Raw genomic sequence first — 18,121 nt, forward strand, 5'->3', positions numbered from 1 at the left:
CAAAATTGACTAATTTGTAATGCTCAGGGTTGCAAGAGAAATGAGATATAGATAGCAAAGCAGTGATTTAGAGGAAAAATGGAATTGAGATAAGTAAGGTCTTGCAGTTCATGGCAGAAGTAGGAAAAGACTGAGAATGTGAACAAGAAAGAGGCTGTTCTTCTGATTTGCCCAAAGTATGATATGGTTTTGTTGGGGATAATAGAATGTGGACACCGTATCCAAGACAATGTATGAGGATGCTTCCCTTTGAAACTGCACTTCTCTTGTTTTTCACAATTAATATCTTTTTCATCTTATCTTGCTTTTAGGTGGTTCGCTACTTGGCTGGATGTGGATTACAGAGTTGTCCTTTGCTGATTTCTAAAGGCTACCCAGACATCGGATGGAATCCAGTTGAAGGAGAGCGATATTTAGATTTTCTTCGTTTTGCTGTTTTTTGCAATGGTAGAGTAGAAGCCTATAAATTTTATAACTTCTTCTAATCTTTAAATAAATTTGTAATTTAAAATAGTAATACAAGCCAACTTGATAAGTTACCATAAATTTAAAGGACAATTTGCAGAAAGAGTAGAATTATGCAAGACACACAGTAACTTAGATGCCCATTTCACAAGTCATATAGGGTCCTATGAGCCTACCCCATTTTTTAGATCCATCTTTAGTCTTTGAAATACCCACATCTCCTTTGGAAGTAGAGCAGAGTGTCCTAAATCTTTTTATGATAAAACTCATGCTAGACATAGAGCCAAAGTCCCATCTTTTAATGAAGATTTAAATAGTCCAATTTTAGTGTTTAGCAGCTATATTGGTCCCCTCATTAACTCTCTCATTTGACTGTGAGTCTTTACTACAAATCAGTAGCCTCAGTGATGCTTTAAACATCCTTTATTACATAGTTCTTTGGCTCTATTTAAATTTGAATTAAATCACATGTTTTATTTCATAGCTTTTATTACAATAATAGAGGAGTATGTTTGTGTGTTTATGTAACTTTGTCATTATATTTGAACTGTTTCGTAGTTAAAAGTATCTGCTGATGCATACATTCTGCACTTTTGTGTACATTTTTCCGATTATATTTCAGAAGTCTTTTTGATATCATCTTAAATCTTTATGTTTGTTCTATGTGGTAGGAGAGAGCGTGGAGGAGAATGCTAATGTTGTAGTCAGACTGCTTATCCGTCGGCCTGAATGTTTTGGTCCAGCTCTGAGAGGAGAAGGAGGCAATGGGTTACTTGCTGCCATGGAGGAAGCAATACAAATATCAGAAGATCCAACAAGAGATGGACCTTCCCCAAGTAATGGATCTAGTAAAACCCTGTAGGTGCAGTGGAATTGCTTACATTGCCATAATTTGTGTTTATTTGTTTTATAATCTTAGTCCTGAAATGACTTGTTTGTTTTAACATGTGTATTATCAGCTGGATTCTTCCTTGCATTCTTTGGAGGATACAGACTTGTCTTCTGCCAAATAGTGCTTCCTCTGCACTGTTAATTTAAGTAACTCTCTCTCTAAATATTAAATCCTCTTTAGAATTCTGTTTGTTCTTTGTCAGTCAGTTAAGAATCAATCCCCTGATGCAAAATGAGACAGATAAATGGTAACAATGCAGATGTCACTACAATCTTTTAGGGACAGATTCCATTCTGTGTTAGCCTGCTAAAAATCCACTAGTTAACATGAAGCCACTATGTGTAAACTGTTACACCTATGAGCAGATTTTCCTTATCTATTGCTGATATAAAAACTTTCTTGTATTTTTTTCATGTTTTAATTGTTTTAACATTTAACTAATTACAGTGAAATGGAAGAACAAGAAGATGACACTATTCACATGGGAAATGCAATCATGACTTTTTATGCTGCTTTGATTGATCTTTTAGGACGTTGTGCCCCTGAAATGCATGTAAGTTTTATGTCTTCATTCATTGGAAAGTAAAGGCGTAGTTGTTTTACTGATTGTTCGGTGGTTTGCTGCTTGGCTTTTTCAGAGTAACACATTATCGGGTAGTAAAGCAGTGGTATGGCTACGTAGTATTTTAATGTACAGAATGTGTTCATCTGCTGATTTGCAAGGAATCTCTGTAAACTATTTGGAAGCTGTTATTTTTAAAGGAATTATGCCATTGCTTTTCTTATTACTGTTCCCTGTGGTTGGTCTTCAACAACATTCTGTCATGAATATTGTTTGCTTGTCCATTGTGACAATCAAACTCCTCAAAATTCCCTATTTATTGTGATGGTTAGAGTGATTTATTTTTTTAAACCATGGTTTTACTCTCTTCATATACTTATTTAAACAATCTGTTTAAATTGCATATAAAAGAGTAAATATTATAGGGCATTCTTTTAAAATGTAGGAATAAGCATTGTCCCTGGACATACACATCGATATCTTATAATCTTTATTTACACTGACAAATCTTCTCAAAGGTAAGATGTCAGTATTTCAGGCATTAGATACAAAGAATTAGACACACAATAAAAACCAAGCCCTTACCACTTAGTTCCTAAGAGCTTGAAACTATTTGAAACTATTTGTTGTTTACTATTCAAAATACCTTCCTGTTCTTCAGAAGTCTACTTAGTTATGCATAGTTTCTCATTTCACCCTGAAATGTGCCCTAATTCATATAGATCAGTATAGATCAGTATCAGATTTGTGCAGAGATTAATAACTTGAGAAAGGAGAGATATATCCATATAACAAAGTCAGTGTATGAATATCTGTTTCGTTTGAATAAAAAATTGTCTTGTTTTCTCCCTGTCTCGCTGCCTTTTTTAAAACAAAACTAAAACAACTGGGATACCTGAAAGTGTTGTTATTTGGCCAGGACAGAAAAACTGGGTTTTTTTATCTGAAAATCTCCTTTTGCTTCCCCCATCCCCTCCCCCCATGTGCTACATTTTAATGCTTTTACCTAACATTCTGTTCTGAAAATGGGCTTAGTCTTATTTAATAACCAAACATCTAGATTTCTATACTTTGCACATTTGCATCCAAAATACAGCAAATAAATACACGTTGCATGAAATTTACTTTATTAATTATAATGCGATTCTGAGAGCAGTCATTCTTGTGTATCCATGGTTCAGGAAGTTTCCAGAACATGAACACATATAGAAGATAAAAAGAAGACCTTGTTAATTTTTTATTTGTCTTTTACTTAGCTAATCCATGCTGGTAAAGGGGAAGCCATTAGAATCAGATCAATTCTACGGTCTTTGATTCCACTGGAAGATTTGGTGGGAGTAATTAGTATTCCTTTCCACATGCCAACCATAGCTAAAGGTAAGATGATTATTCTACTTTTTTTTTCCTCCCATCCCATTCTTATATTTTGTAATTTAATGACATATACTCATACTTCTCTCAGTATTTAAAAATGTTATAGAAATCAAACTATTTATTATGTGAATTAGAAGAGAAATCATGTGTATTTCAAACGTGTTTCAAAAATTTTTCTGCATGCTATAGGCAATAATTCTGTGTACACTTAAATCCCTGATGTAAATCCCATTCATTTAAATTGAGTCACAAAAATCTATTACAACTTCAAAAAGAAATTTTAAAACACATACTTTCTATTTTTCTAAAATATTTTTAAAAATTACAGTCTCTTTTCTTGATAACATAATCCTTAGCTTTTGCTTTTCTAATTCTATCAATTGGTTCTAGCAGATCTTACTAAGACACCAGAGTTGTTCTTCAGCAACTATGGTGAAGTTATAGGTGTGACATACGTATGCAAATGTATTTCTTTGTGTTTTCTGCCTACATAGAATTGATTGCAATAGTGGGAGCTATGTGAGCATCAATATAAAAGGGAAAGGAATTACAGCTGCTTTTTTGGGTATCTAGAGAGAGAACATTATAATTGCAACCTGGATTGTCTAGGGACATACAGCACAAGAATGTCCAATAGATTACAGTAGAAGAGATAAAAAGATCAGTTGTTCTATTACACCATTATTTATTTATATTCTAAATAATGATAGATCTATAGGTGATATCTCAGTAGCATAGAGTACAGCTCATAGATACAGAATTATTTATTTGATTTTGAAAACACCAACAGTTTTGAAAATGAAAGTATCAAAATTTAAAATATTTGAATGAATTCCTTTCAGATATTTCAGAAGTTTTCAGATACAGAGGACTTTTTAGCACAATCGTAATTCATTGTCATACATTACAGATATGCTCACCAGTCCTGTATTCCTGGGGTGTTTGATGTAGAACTGTTGTATTTTTGAGTTTCTGTCTGCTTATTCTAAGAACTAGGTAGTTCTTTAGATTAATTACTATGTTTTGGGTACTTACCATATTAGAATATCAACTGATAAGAATCCCTTAATACACAAAGCATGAACAGAAAAGCACCTATGGTCTTTGAGGTCTAGCCGGGTAGAATTTGCCTTATGCATTCTTTTTCAGTTAACTACAAATATGTTGCCTTTGTGTATCAAAACCATAGGGGAGATGCTTAGATATTAACAGAGACTCAAAACCTCTGACAAGTAGTAGCATGACTGCCTAGTCTGCTGGTGAAGGATGATCCTTGTCATTGAAGTCTTATTTCTTCCTTTTAGATGGTACTGTGGTGGAACCTGACATGTCTGCGGGGTTTTGCCCAGATCACAAGGCAGCCATGGTTTTGTTCCTTGACAGGGTCTATGGAATTGAGGACCAGGATTTTCTTCTACACCTTCTTGAAGTTGGTTTTCTGCCAGATCTTCGTGCTGCTGCTTCTTTAGATACGGTAAGGGTTTAAGTCTGTTGTTATTTTGGTTCCGTTATCTTACTGGACACTGCACCATTTTTCATCCCTCAAAAAAATATTTTTTATTTCCTCATGTTGTCTTCTGCATTTCTCAAATGCTGGATGAGCTACCTGTTGTTGCTGAGCTTTGAGAATACTTGAAGAGCAGTGAAGAAGCATTCTCCAGAATGATCCTCACTTTATAAGAGCCCCCATTGATATCCATATCCGTAAGAGATGCAATGCCTTTCCCCAGGAGACTTTCTGAGCTTGTGCTATGGAATCAAAACCAGATAAGCTGTCAATGAAACATGTAACTGAGAGCCTTTTTCCAGACATATACAGAAAGCATTAATCTCCATGCATTTGTTAGGGACACCAACATTGTTATTTAGGAAATCAGTGAATTTTTGGTTTGGGTCCTCCTCAATATTGTTGCCTTTTTTTCTGTGAGTCTTATTTCCATCTAATTTTTCTTAGCTGGCTTGGTCCAGAAAGATCAGATTTAGAGAGCTTATATGAGAGTTAAGACATGAACTTTGATTTCCCTATTTGACCTTTTATGTCAACATTTTTCTGAAAATAATTTTGTTATTTAAGAAAGAGCAGGTGAGGATTTTTTCCTCACTTGGAACTTGGGCTTGATCGTAACACAGAAACATACTGAGTTTTGTAAATGCAGACTTGACTGGTATTACTTGATTTTGAAATGTTCTGTTAAGCAACTATGACATTCTTTAATATAGTCTTGAAAATTGTTTAGTTTTTGAATGGCTACCTTTAGTGTTTATGTTTTCGTTCATTAAAAACAAAACAAAAGAAAAGCCGTCTGTGAGACTTTAGAAGCAGGAGAAGAAGCTAGGCATGCAGCTTCCAGTAGGTATCAAATCCTCCTTTGTGTGTTTTGGAAATTTCCGTCTTTATAACTACTACAAAAGAAAAACAAACAAGAAGTTATTTTCATTTGTAACAACATTGTTGGGACAAATCTAATTTCTGTCCTATTTAATTCATAGGCAGCTTTAAGTGCTACGGATATGGCTTTGGCTCTGAATCGATACCTTTGCACAGCAGTCTTGCCTCTGTTGACCAGATGCGCTCCTCTTTTTGCTGGCACAGAGCACCACGCTTCCCTCATCGATTCCTTATTACATACTGTGTACAGACTCTCAAAGGGATGCTCTCTTACCAAAGCTCAGCGAGATTCTATTGAAGAGTGTTTGCTGTCTATCTGTGGGTAAGAAAATACTCCTGGCTTCACAGGAATGCTAATTGATAAAGTAACCTATGATATTTATAATACAGGAATGCAGAACTATGCCACCAGTAGCATAATTAAGATTTTCTTTTTTTTCCTAGCAGGTGATTGTGATATTTTTATATACACTGTATTCAGTTTGCAACTCTATTAATCACTCATATGCAGTCCTCAGTTATTTTGCTATTACGGAGTTTTTTAAATTAAAACCTTGGTGATTAACTAAGAGGATGTACTGCAAAAAGACAAAGTTCTGGAAATGTGGAATTGTGCATACACTGATATGCCATTTAAATACTTTTAGCTGTACAGTTTGGCAGTATGGTTGATGACCAGTAGATTATACAGTTCTATGGATATGTTTATTTATGTTGTGTTACATTTGAAATCCTAATCAATTACTAGTATTGTTATACCTCATTATGGACACCTACAGGACAAATTTTGTCTGGGTATTTGTAGTCTCAAAAACAGTTGATTATTATCCAATTTTTTTATAAGCCTACAGGCTCAATTATCAGAAGTTGACTAGGCTAGGCACTTATGAATTCAACTTCTAATTAAAGTTAGCAACATTTATACTTTCAAATCACAAGAGTTTTTTGACTATTTCACCATAATTTTTTTTGTTCAAAATGTGTTCAGAAATGATGAGACATTTGTATTATAGTACTGTAAAAAAGTACTGTATAGCATTTCTTTATAAAATATATTGCATCGACCATTTTTTATATATATATATAACCTTGATAAGAACCAATAAAATGGACCAGTGTTTTCTATTTATCTGGAAAGGTTTAATGTCCATGCCATTCTAACATACATCCTATACCTATTTCTTCTGTCCTTCCAGTTGGTGCCCACTGCTGTGTGTCTTGTTTAGTACATCTAAAGAGTTAGAGCTCTTATGTCTTTATTAGTTTCAAGGATATTTTTGAGAGCCTTTGAAATATATTACAATAAATTAATGTTATAGTCTTTTCTCATGGGCATGGTGATCATAATACACAATATCAAAATTCAGGGGTTTTTTTCCCTGATTTTCTCTGTCTATAGGTCAGATATTTTCTCTGCTTCTCTAAAGCATTTGATTTGCAACTTGTTCAGAAGGTTTTCTTTGGTATGCACTTGTTTGCTTTCTTTTGGACACATTTTTTTAGTGCCACAAGCAAAATCCTATTTATGAATTTGAAGAATTTTAAGGGCATAGAACTGACAGGTTGCTTTAATGTATTTATTAATTATTTACATGAAACTATGCTGGTACACCCTTTTGAAATGGTTTGTCTTCTTTTAGGCAGTTGCGGCCTTCCATGATGCAGCATTTGCTGAGAAGATTAGTATTTGATGTTCCTCTATTAAATGAACATGCAAAGATGCCTCTCAAGGTAAAAGGATATTTTAATATTCAACAGCATTCCTTGTAACAAAATGCAACAGAAAATTCTTGCATGGAGAATATTCTCTATCTTCTTTGTGACCTTATCTCCACTCTGCAATAATCTAAGACCGTAGTTCTTAAAGATAAATTGCTGCTTCAGTAGGAATTCAGTCTAATTTACACCCATCCATATGGAATTATGAAGTCCCTGTCTAATGCTTGCTCCTCCTTTAATTATCTCCCTTTTTTTTTAAGCCCATGTGGAAACAGAATAGAAAAACCCTTAGGGGAGGGGGGCAGAATCCAGCACACAAAGAAAGATAGCAATTGATAGTCTGTATGTACCCTTAATTCTGCCCTCTGTGTTGGTTTTCCCTGCTCTTGGAAAACGGACTCTTTTTCTGTGGTTTGTGGTTGGAAATCTAAGCAATACATGTTTTTTAATAATCTTCCATTTTGTTTTCAGCCCCCAAAGGTTTCTCCATATCTTTTGATTCTGATTCCTAATGCACAAGAAAAATGTGTTTTTTCCTTTCTGAGATGACACATTCCTTAAAGATTCCTCAGATTTCATCAGCAGTTCTAAGAAATGTATCATTTCCCACCTTACCTGCCGCTGTTTTTCAGCAGTCCTTTTTAATCCTTTCCCACCACAACTTTGAATGAGATATTTAATCTTTTCTTAGTTAATATTTCTTTATACTTTAAAAGACACATACCAGGATTAATTGTATTTTACATCTGATTTCTTTGCTAAAATACTCCTCAGAATTACGCACGCTTCTGCTAGCCAGATTATGGTCTCTGACCTCAGATGAGGAATTTAAATCATTAGTCTCAAAGCCAGGACCTGCTGCATGGTCTTTCCCCTGCCAAGGACTTCATAATTTTGTTGTGTCCCCCAAGAAGTGCTCAATCAAACTAAAGATGCTGGAGCAGCCGTTCTTTAGTGCCTATGTGTGAGAAAAGCAGTTGATAATTTAGTATACTGCCCTGAAGGGGACCTTTCTAATGTATTATGACGTTTTATGTGCTGCAAAAACCAAATAGTAACTTGGTGCTCCCTGCGTGGCTATGGTTTTTTTGGGGGGAAGGAGCAACCTCAGCTCCCTGAGATCTGTTCATCTAGGACAGCAGGTTTTTTGATCCTGAGGGTCATGACTGCAGTGACTTTCCCATATTGCTGAACTGAACAGGAAGGAAATAATAATTAGATCCTTTTGGCAAGTCAGGCTTTGGGAGAATATAGATATGAAGAGAACCATGGTGTTAGCATGGGCAAATGATTTTGTCCATTGACACCTAAACAAGTAATAGGAGTTTCTCAGGAAAGTGAACTCTTTATCTGAAGATTGAACTAAAACTTTTCAAAGGTTTCACTGATAAACTGGTAAACTGATTTTCAGTGATTTATCAAGGGACTCCTACTTATATCTATAAATGTGTTTCTGATTTGAAAGTACCGTGCATATTCCTTATGGGCTTGTGCTAGCAAACAGGTTATAGTAGTCTAAAGAGACAGCTACAAGTTAATCATGCATCTGAAAATGTAATTTTGAATGGGAAGAGAGGAGGAAATCATGAAGGCTAAATCAGAATAGAGTGCTATCTACTGTGAATACCTTTGCTGGCTTCTACAATTAAAAATTACCTCAGTTTAGGCAGCATGTGAATTCAAATCTGTGATGCTTTTCCTGTATAATTTGGTGTGAAATTTCTGGAACAGGGCTGCCTTGTTTTTATTTCCTCTTAAATCGTATTCAGTGCTTCATCAGGGACTTCTCTAAGAGTAAACCTGCCTTTACTCTTAGCTAGATTTAAAAAGATGTACATATATATTAGCACTCACATGTTGTCCAAAGGCAAACCTGAAGTCTGGCCATTGTGTAATGGAATTTATTTTGAAAAAAACATTTTCAAATATATCTTAGACTCTTAGAGTCTGTATTTCTGAGGTGCCTGTGGTTCTATATGAATGATAAAACTTCTGTCTTTTTACATTATATACACATGTAAGTTCTTTTCTCCTCTTTTTCTTTAATCATCTGACAATTTAAATAGTAAATAGATAATAATAGGTTATTTAAATCTGAAGGTAAACAAATGCATTATATGGATTTTTTTTTTTTTCTTCGATCAATGAAAAGTATAACAGAACTGCATAGTATTGAGGTTATATTTTTGGTTATCAAAATCCTTACTTCTACACATCAGGACTTTCTTTTTTTTTTTAAATGCCTGTCTTTATTTCTGTGCATTTACATTGTGAATATCTGCATTTTTCCATCTTGGCATTTGTTCCAACTGGAAAAAAGGGAATCCTGTCAGCTCTTTACTAACTGTGACTTGTAATATTTTGCCAACATGCTTTGCAAAGCAATGTTGAAACAATTCTCTTTTTCTCTGAGGAACTGTTAAAATAAACTCTGAATTAAAATTCCAGCTAAATTTTTTAGAAAGATCATTCTGTGCCTTAGGGAAATCTGCCCCTGAGTAGGACTAGGTTTTCATAGTTTATGATTGGCAGAAATTTCTTGTTTGGGATTGCCTGTACTGACAGATGTACAACTAATTTTTCCTCTTGTCTATGACTCAGGGACATAGAGGACACATTAAGAGCAAAATTTGTGATGTTTTAGTTTGGCAAATACCCAGTAGCAGGTCCTTGCACCATTTGAATCCCTGGTAATCTGGGATCTTGTAACCACTTAAGAAGAAAGTATCCCTGAAATACTTATTTAATGAAAGAGAGGGAGAGAGATAAAGCTCCTCTGCCAATTGTGATAGAGGGCAGGAGGGTAGACTGATAGCAGGTTTTACAACCCACAGAAGAGATGAGTCACACTGGGAGTTACTGTTGAATAGCTCTCAGACATGTAAATAATAATTGGGAACTAGGTGAAATCATGGTTCTACTATCTTACCCAACAAGCAGCAGTGCTTGGAGTAGTGGCACACAGATGGAGGTGAATTCTTGTCTTCAGCTGAGCTGTCAGAGTTCTTGTGGTGTTGGGGAAAAATCATCCTCTGTCATGCGCTTTTTGCATATGCCACTAATGTTAAAAGAAAGAACTGCTCATTCTGTGTGTATATCCACCAATGATTTAAAGAATAGATAGATGCACAACATGGCTTCTTGCTAAAAGTTAGAAATTTTTCTGGCAGTGTCTGTGTAATGGTCGAGTGCCAGAATGGAAGAACATCAACAGTTATATTTTATTTGCTTTCAAAATATGTTCTGTTTTAGTTGCTGACAAATCATTATGAAAGATGCTGGAAGTATTATTGTTTGCCAGGTGGATGGGGTAACTTTGGTGCTGCATCAGAAGAAGAACTTCATTTATCCAGGAAGTTGTTCTGGGGTATTTTTGATGCTTTGTCTCAAAAGGTAATTAATTTTAATATCCATCTACTACTGTAAAAGCCTTACTGTGTAACCTTTTTTCTTTACTCTGCCATTTTTACCCAGCTTTTATCAACACTGTATTATCCACTTGAAAGGGAAAAATAGTGGCTTTAGTAAATTTAAATCTTCCTCTTACAGCTTCTGCTTTAACATAGGTATACCATTTTGTCTGCTCATTAAAAAAAATTATATAGCTAATGAAGTAATCTTGAGGTGTATCTGTACAGAACAACTACACCTCAGAGCCCTAAAAGCAAATTCAAGCATCTGCAGGTGACTGAAAGCTGCACTTTTCTACCTCACGCTATCCTTCCTTAAACTAAGAGCATAGTCCTTTGCTTAGTAGTTGTAGTTTCATCACCCTTGAATTAATTCTTTGTTGGACAAAAGTTTAATAATACATATTGGTATGTATTTATTGTTCATTCTGTGAGTATTTTTAACCAACCTGCTTAAAATTTCATGAGTTTCATTTCAAATCTAAGTATTTAGAAATGCTATGCATATTCCTGTGCTATGTTCTCTTCCCAGACATCTGAAAAATGCCTAGCATTGCTCCCAGGGAAGTCAATACTTTTCCCATTTACTTAGCAAGAGCAAGGCCTGATCCTAGCTTTATCTATAGTGTATAATATGCTTTGGACAGTCAGTTTCCTTTATTTTCAGCAAAAATTCAATTTCACACTGAGTAAGAAAGCCGTTCTGTGACTACTTGGTTTCACATATAGCTATATCAGTTTCAGCAGTGATGTTGATAGCTTCCCTTCACTACTTACTCACTTTCTATCCCCTGTGTGTTCCACAGAAGTATGAACAAGAACTGTTCAAATTGGCTTTGCCTTGTTTGAGTGCAGTTGCAGGGGCCTTACCTCCAGACTATATGGAATCAAATTATGTCAATATGATGGAAAAACAGTCTTCAATGGATTCAGATGGGAACTTTAATCCTCAACCTGTTGATACATCAAAGTAAGGAATTATTTTGTTGCAACTACTTTTTATCATGAATGTGTAAAAGAGGGGTGGAGTCCGTTGTTGGGTATGATGTGAACTTACAGCTTTTATTCTCTTCTGAATGCTTATCTTCTAGATAAAATGGAGACCTTAACTTTATATTTTTATTTTTTATTTATGTATTTATTTTAAATCATATAAAGCAATAAATATCCAGTTACATAACTAATTGCTTGGTCAGCCTAGAACATTTTTAATGCATTTTCAGCCTGAAGATAGAACTGTCCAGTTACCTTTGTATGTCTGCTGCAAACAAATCTGCATGTTTTAAGGAACAGAAAAAGTAGACTAGTCTACATCATCCCTGTAATTATTAACATGTGCCAAGATGCTAATTCCAGTGTGTGTGAATGACAGTGTACCTACAGAAAATGATGATGATCATGCATTCTCATAATCTCTTTTTACTATGAATAATGGGGAATTGGGCAGGAAGATCTTCATTTGCTCTAGGCGGTCAGACTCTGACCATGCTCTTTTGAGTACATTAGCCAGACAAAACACATATCTGAATGGTATTTTTGTGCTGATTTTTGACTACAGCCAACGCCCCATTCTCCATTTTACAGAATAGTCTTACAGCAGTGTGGTTATGCACTATATCTTGAAAAATGCCACTTGTAAGACATTTGCTTCAATTGCCTTTGTGAGCTTTCTGTCTATGTTAACATTCAGAACACGGAATGCCGTCAGTAGATTGATACCTTTGTTACAGCATGCTTGTACGTGTACGCACATCAAAATATGGTAATAAAAGCCATAATCTAGACTGGAATATAGAAATCACATCAGTGACCATTAAAATTCGTTTGCCTAAGATGTATTTCAGATATATGAAGATTTAACAAAATTTAGTAAGGATATTATACTGTCATTTAGCTAATCGAAGATGACTTTATCTGGTGTCATTTCAGAGGAAAATTGTAAATAGCCAGAATATATTTGAAAAACTCAGAAAATGTTACTTAACATTACCTAAATCATCAGTCACCTCATTGCCATAGGAGTCAGCAGTTCTGTGATGATTCAAGACAAAGAAGGCACTACTTTTATCAGTGTCACTTCCAACCTATCCTATATTTTAACATGCAAATCCTGCATCACATTGCTTACTAGTCCTAGACCTATTTATATGAGGCTGTAGATAATATGACCTTATAGTACTTGTCAATTTATTGCATTTCTGAAATTACTCAAATTTTTATACCATTAGTACAGTTCCCCTGGTACACGCTTCCAAACAATAAAAAAACCTGATGACTGTGCTGGATGAATATTTTCTGACCTTTGTGTGTGGTTAGGCTCTTGCAAACTGTTACTCTGACATAATTTTGTTTTACATTTCTGCTTTTTCCCACCCTATGACTGAAGATTAAAACCCAGACTCTTCTACTTTGCAGTAGATGGCACTGTAACACTTTTGCTGCCAAAATTCTTTGTCTTAGGAGGAAAGATTTTGCTATTTCATAAGTGATCAAGAAGCAATTATTCCCTTTCATTTGTAGGAATGCAGATGCAGAAAACCACTGATATTTGATAAATTATTTTTGGAAGAGGATTCTGTCTCTAGTGCTTGTTTGACAATTAAGGATAGCTGCTTTTCTTTTACTGCTTAAGAAACCTTAACTTCTGCACTGTCTTGTACACCTGTTGAAGGGCTAGTGTATTTATTTGTGGGTTTTGCTATTTTTAATAACGATTTTAATATTTTTAATATTCACTGGGATGTTGGAAAATAAAGCCTTGAGCATATAACTTTTGAGTTGTCATAAGTTATAGTGCTTCACGCATATAATGAAATTTATAGGAATATAAAATAGATGATGTGTTTCAAGAAGGACTGTTAGCACACAGTTTATAATGGACACGTGCAATAAGTAACCACTGTATTTCTGAAACTATGGGTCATAGTTACATATTTAATCTTATGAAAATGAATGTTAATGATAGAAATATATGACAAAAAGCATGAGTGCTCGCTCAGTATCATTATTGCTTTTTCCCTGCACATGTGTGTCACAGAAGTAAAATTCCTACAACAGCTGTGGTTCTCATTCAGTGCCCATTAAATAACTCAGATCTTTTCCTTGATTTAACTGGGGCTTGGAACAAACTCTATGTGAGGAAGCAGAGCACAGTAAGATGCTTTGAATGGATATATGCAGTACTAATTATTTATTCAAAAGTTTTCTTCAAAACAAAAGCATTCACATTTTAGCATGTGTGATATAATGGCTATTTTTCTCTTCACTTTCAGCATTACAATCCCTGAAAAGCTAGAATATTTCATTAACAAATATGCAGAACACTCTCATGACAAATGGTCTATGGAAAAGGTAAAATCTATATTCCTGTTAAAGCAAAATCAGAATTTGTATTTGAATCCATTTCATCTTTAAAATATTTTACTCTGAATATTATTATTTTTCATAATGCTACAAGTTGGTACGTAGGTAAGATATAAACCTATATTTTCTTGAAATGCATTTGAGGGAAAAGTTCTGTAAGTGCACATGAGTATTTCAAGATAGTGTTTCCTTATTTCATTATTTTTATTGTTGAGTATTGAGTAAATATACTTGCTAATTGTTTAAGAGTTTTATTGACTTGAAATTTCAATTTTTTTAACAAAAAAAAACTCTTTAGGGTTTTTATTCCTTTATGCAGTTTGTGTGTCCAGTATTAAAAACAGTTCCTCAACTATAGCACAGTATTCTGCTCTGTATAAATATTTAGAAGAAAAATGGATTGAAATGTTAGCTTTGTGTAATCATTAATTTTCAAAAAGATGGCATGCTACATAATTCATTTCATTATGTGTAGATAGTATAAATGTTGGTTGAGAAAATGTTGAGAAAATAGTAGAAAGGAAATTTTGAGAAAACAGCTCTGCAGAAGCATTGTTCAGTTCCTTTGTACCAATAAAAATGGGATTTTTCATAATTTTTTGCTTTTCCCCATTTTTTCCTCTCTTATTATTACTGTTTTCAGTTTGCCAATGGATGGACATATGGTGAAACTTATTCTGAATCTGCAAAAGTGCAACCATTAATGAAACAATATAAGTTACTATCTGAAAAGGTAAGGAATTTGTTCATTCTTGATCCAGGGTGATTGAAAGATTGCTTCATTCACTGTGAAAACACCACCTTGTCTTTACATCACTTTTTAAAAATTTATTTAGAGTACGTCAGCTAATGTGTGATTGTTGCCTTCCTCAAAATCTCAAAAAGAGATAGAAGGGTTTTATTGTACAATAAATAGGCCACACAACCTATTTTCTCTCATGGATGAATTTACATGGCATAACTTATGGTGAAACTGAAGTGTCATATTGCCAGTATATTTTTACAGTAAGGTCATACAGGAATGCCTACTTGCTTAGTGAAGACTTAGGTTTAGGCTTTGTCTGGTCTCCAGCAGAGGGCCACAAAGATGATTAGAAGGCTGGAGAACTTGATAAATGAAACGAGGCTGAAGGAATGGGGTTTGTTCAGCTTAAAGAAGAGAAAGCTGACAGGGATATAATCTCAGTTTCCCACTACCTAAATGCTAGTTATAGAGAAGATGGATGTGTTCTCTTCACAGGGATGCACAGTGACAGGACAAGCGGTGATGGGTGTAAGTTGCTTCAGCAGAAATGCTTTCTGGAAATCCTTATCTTGGCAACTTAAACATTTAAATAGGTTGTCCAGAGAAGTGGTGAAATCACCTGCATTGCAATTATTCAAGGCATGACATGGCAAGCCCTAGATAACCTAAATTGGGGTATCGATGGTTATCAAGATTAGGTTATCTCATCTGACCTCAAGAGAAGGTTGAGCCAAATGATGTCCAGAGGTCCATTCCAACACAGACTTTTTTTATGATTCTGTGATTATATCTTTTTGTTTCATGTAGCAGACAAAACACTGCATTACTCCTGATAATTACTCTCCACCTTTGAGTTCATATCTGAGCACGCCATTAACACAGTTATTCCTGTGATCGTCAGATTCCTGCAGGGCCAGAATTCTTCTGCCCACCTCTGATATGATAAATAAACTTTTTAATATCTTATATGATTTATTTGCTTCTTTGCAGTATCCCTGGGCCATAAGGGCTGACTGCAATATATTTCTTTGCATCTCAGTATAACCGGGCAAAAGCCCAATAGTTATTTTTTGCTCTGTACAGCTACATAATAAACAAGGCAATTATTGCATGTGCATCCTTCTAGGAGAAAGAAATTTATCGATGGCCAATCAAAGAATCACTAAAAACTATGCTGGCATGGGGATGGCGAATTGAAAGAACACGGGAAGGAGATTCCATGGCGCTGTATAATCGGACGCGTCGCATATCTCAAACCAGTCAAGTGAGCCATTTTATTAAAAACTTATTTTAAAAAAAGGCATGCAAAACCTACTCTCCAATCCTTGATTTTACAAACGATGAAATAAACCTGTAGCATAAAAATATGTGAAAGAGTTTTTCACAAGGAGTTGTACAACTCTGAAGATTGGTTTGGATTTCTATTCACTGAAGCTGGAACTTTCTTTCCCTGTTCCAAAGTAATATGTTAATAAACATTTTCAAAAAAAATGAACAAAACTGAAATAGGAATGTATTTGTTCACTTGATTTAAGGTTAACTATATTATTTAGGGGAATTATTTACATCAGTAGGTGATTATGCATTAATAGTGAGTATTAATATGATTTTAGTCTGCTATTTTTTGGAATTTGGTGGCTATGGATGCCTTTAAGCGTGTAAAAAAATAAATAAAGGTACGTATAAAAATTATTTTTATTTCTTTTTTTTAAGGAAAATTAATACAAGCATCACTGTTAATGCAGCATAAAGTTTACATCTATAGACAGCCAAAATTCTGAAAATGGTAAAGATAGATAGTTTTTTTTTTTTCCTTTAGAATAGCCTTCTTAAATCAATATGCTGCAAGGATAAAATGGAGAAATACTGGCACTGTATTCTTTTAGAGCTCCATATACTTTGCAATTAAACTGGGGAGGGTAGAAAATCTCTTTCTCTCTCATTCGCACAGACACCCATGGAGCCAAACCAATGGGGGAAGTAAAATGGGGAAAAATCTTTCCCTCTTCTCTCCACTCAGCTCTGCACTATTTACATGTGTGAGCGGTGATATGCCTGTGAAAAATGAGCAGTTGAACCTGCCTCTCCGCTCTCTATAGACACTAGAAAGTGTATATCAAGTGATTTGATTTAGCACTTCGGCTAAACTACACCTTATAGTTTGCACGCTATAATAGCCTTCCAAAATTCTTGAATTCCAAATTTCCCGACTTTTGGGTGTTTATAATACCAGCCCCAAAGACTATATTGACAGAGATATTTGTATATACTTTAAGCATAAGGAGCTCATTAGAATGAATAGCTTTACAGTTGAGATTCAAATTATGTCAACATATGAAAACAGCTTTTGTAGCTAGGTTAGTCTTCCCTTACTATAATGAAATTACAGAACTTTCTAGAAGAGTTTCTGAAGCCTAAAATATTTCTGTATTTCAGAGTACACTATCATATTAATACTCATCCAGTGTTTAAAACGTGTTGTGCTGTCATCACACACACACACAAAATAGCATTTTCCTGTGTTCAGCTGAGAAATTTTCAGTATATTTAATCAGTATCTTCATGTTAATGTAACAATGCTTGCATTGTTTGCTTTAGAAAACAATACTTTATCTGTATTTATTTACTGTGTGCTGCTTGTATGTCCTTTGTGTTATTCTCTATTAAAAATACCTGCCTTTTGAAAGGAGGCCTTTGAACTTCTAGGCCTTGTACATACTCATATACAGGCATATGAAAATTATATCAGACATAGGAACAAAATTCTGGTCACTGTTCTTCCTACAGGAGAACGTACCTGTGGGGGATGTGTACCTGTTACAGCAGAATCCATAGAGGAAAGCCCAGCAATGCCCCTTTTCTAGCCACATTTCTTGCATCAGTGGCTTGCCATCCAGGGAATCTCTGTCATTGTTTATCCTTCTTTGAATATTTGTGTCAATGTAACAAGCAAACCTGTGACAAATTTAGGCAGTAGAAAGAAAGAATTACAAAATGGTGCTATTTTCTGAGTGGGGAGGAGGGTCAGAAGGGAAAAGATATGTATTTAGCAGATTCCATTCCTACATGTAGAAATAGGATTGAAAAGCCAAATTCAAAGTTTGATTTTTGCCTGAATTCACCTTAAACTAGACTGTCTGAGATTTCGCCTGCTGAGAAAAAATAATCTCTAAAGAATGCAGAGATTTAATCATAACTTTAG

General features: G+C 34.7%; 1 protein-coding gene across 1 annotated transcript in view; it reads left to right on the forward strand.

Moving 5' to 3' along the window:
* Positions 1 to 18,121, forward strand: part of RYR2 (ryanodine receptor 2) — a 437,742-nt gene that overhangs the window by 301,298 nt on the left and 118,323 nt on the right. Inside the window, exons 46-57 of the mRNA XM_072857729.1 lie at positions 312 to 447; positions 1,137 to 1,323; positions 1,805 to 1,910; positions 3,176 to 3,296; positions 4,598 to 4,767; positions 5,784 to 6,004; positions 7,323 to 7,413; positions 10,654 to 10,794; positions 11,618 to 11,781; positions 14,084 to 14,162; positions 14,818 to 14,907; positions 16,046 to 16,183. Of these exons, the coding sequence (XP_072713830.1) occupies positions 312 to 447; positions 1,137 to 1,323; positions 1,805 to 1,910; positions 3,176 to 3,296; positions 4,598 to 4,767; positions 5,784 to 6,004; positions 7,323 to 7,413; positions 10,654 to 10,794; positions 11,618 to 11,781; positions 14,084 to 14,162; positions 14,818 to 14,907; positions 16,046 to 16,183 (1,644 nt within the window). The remainder of the gene's footprint in view (positions 1 to 311; positions 448 to 1,136; positions 1,324 to 1,804; positions 1,911 to 3,175; positions 3,297 to 4,597; positions 4,768 to 5,783; positions 6,005 to 7,322; positions 7,414 to 10,653; positions 10,795 to 11,617; positions 11,782 to 14,083; positions 14,163 to 14,817; positions 14,908 to 16,045; positions 16,184 to 18,121) is intronic.

Source organism: Ciconia boyciana, chromosome 3 (genome assembly GCF_034638445.1).
Source record: "Ciconia boyciana chromosome 3, ASM3463844v1, whole genome shotgun sequence".
Classification (NCBI taxonomy): Eukaryota; Metazoa; Chordata; class Aves; order Ciconiiformes; family Ciconiidae; genus Ciconia; species Ciconia boyciana.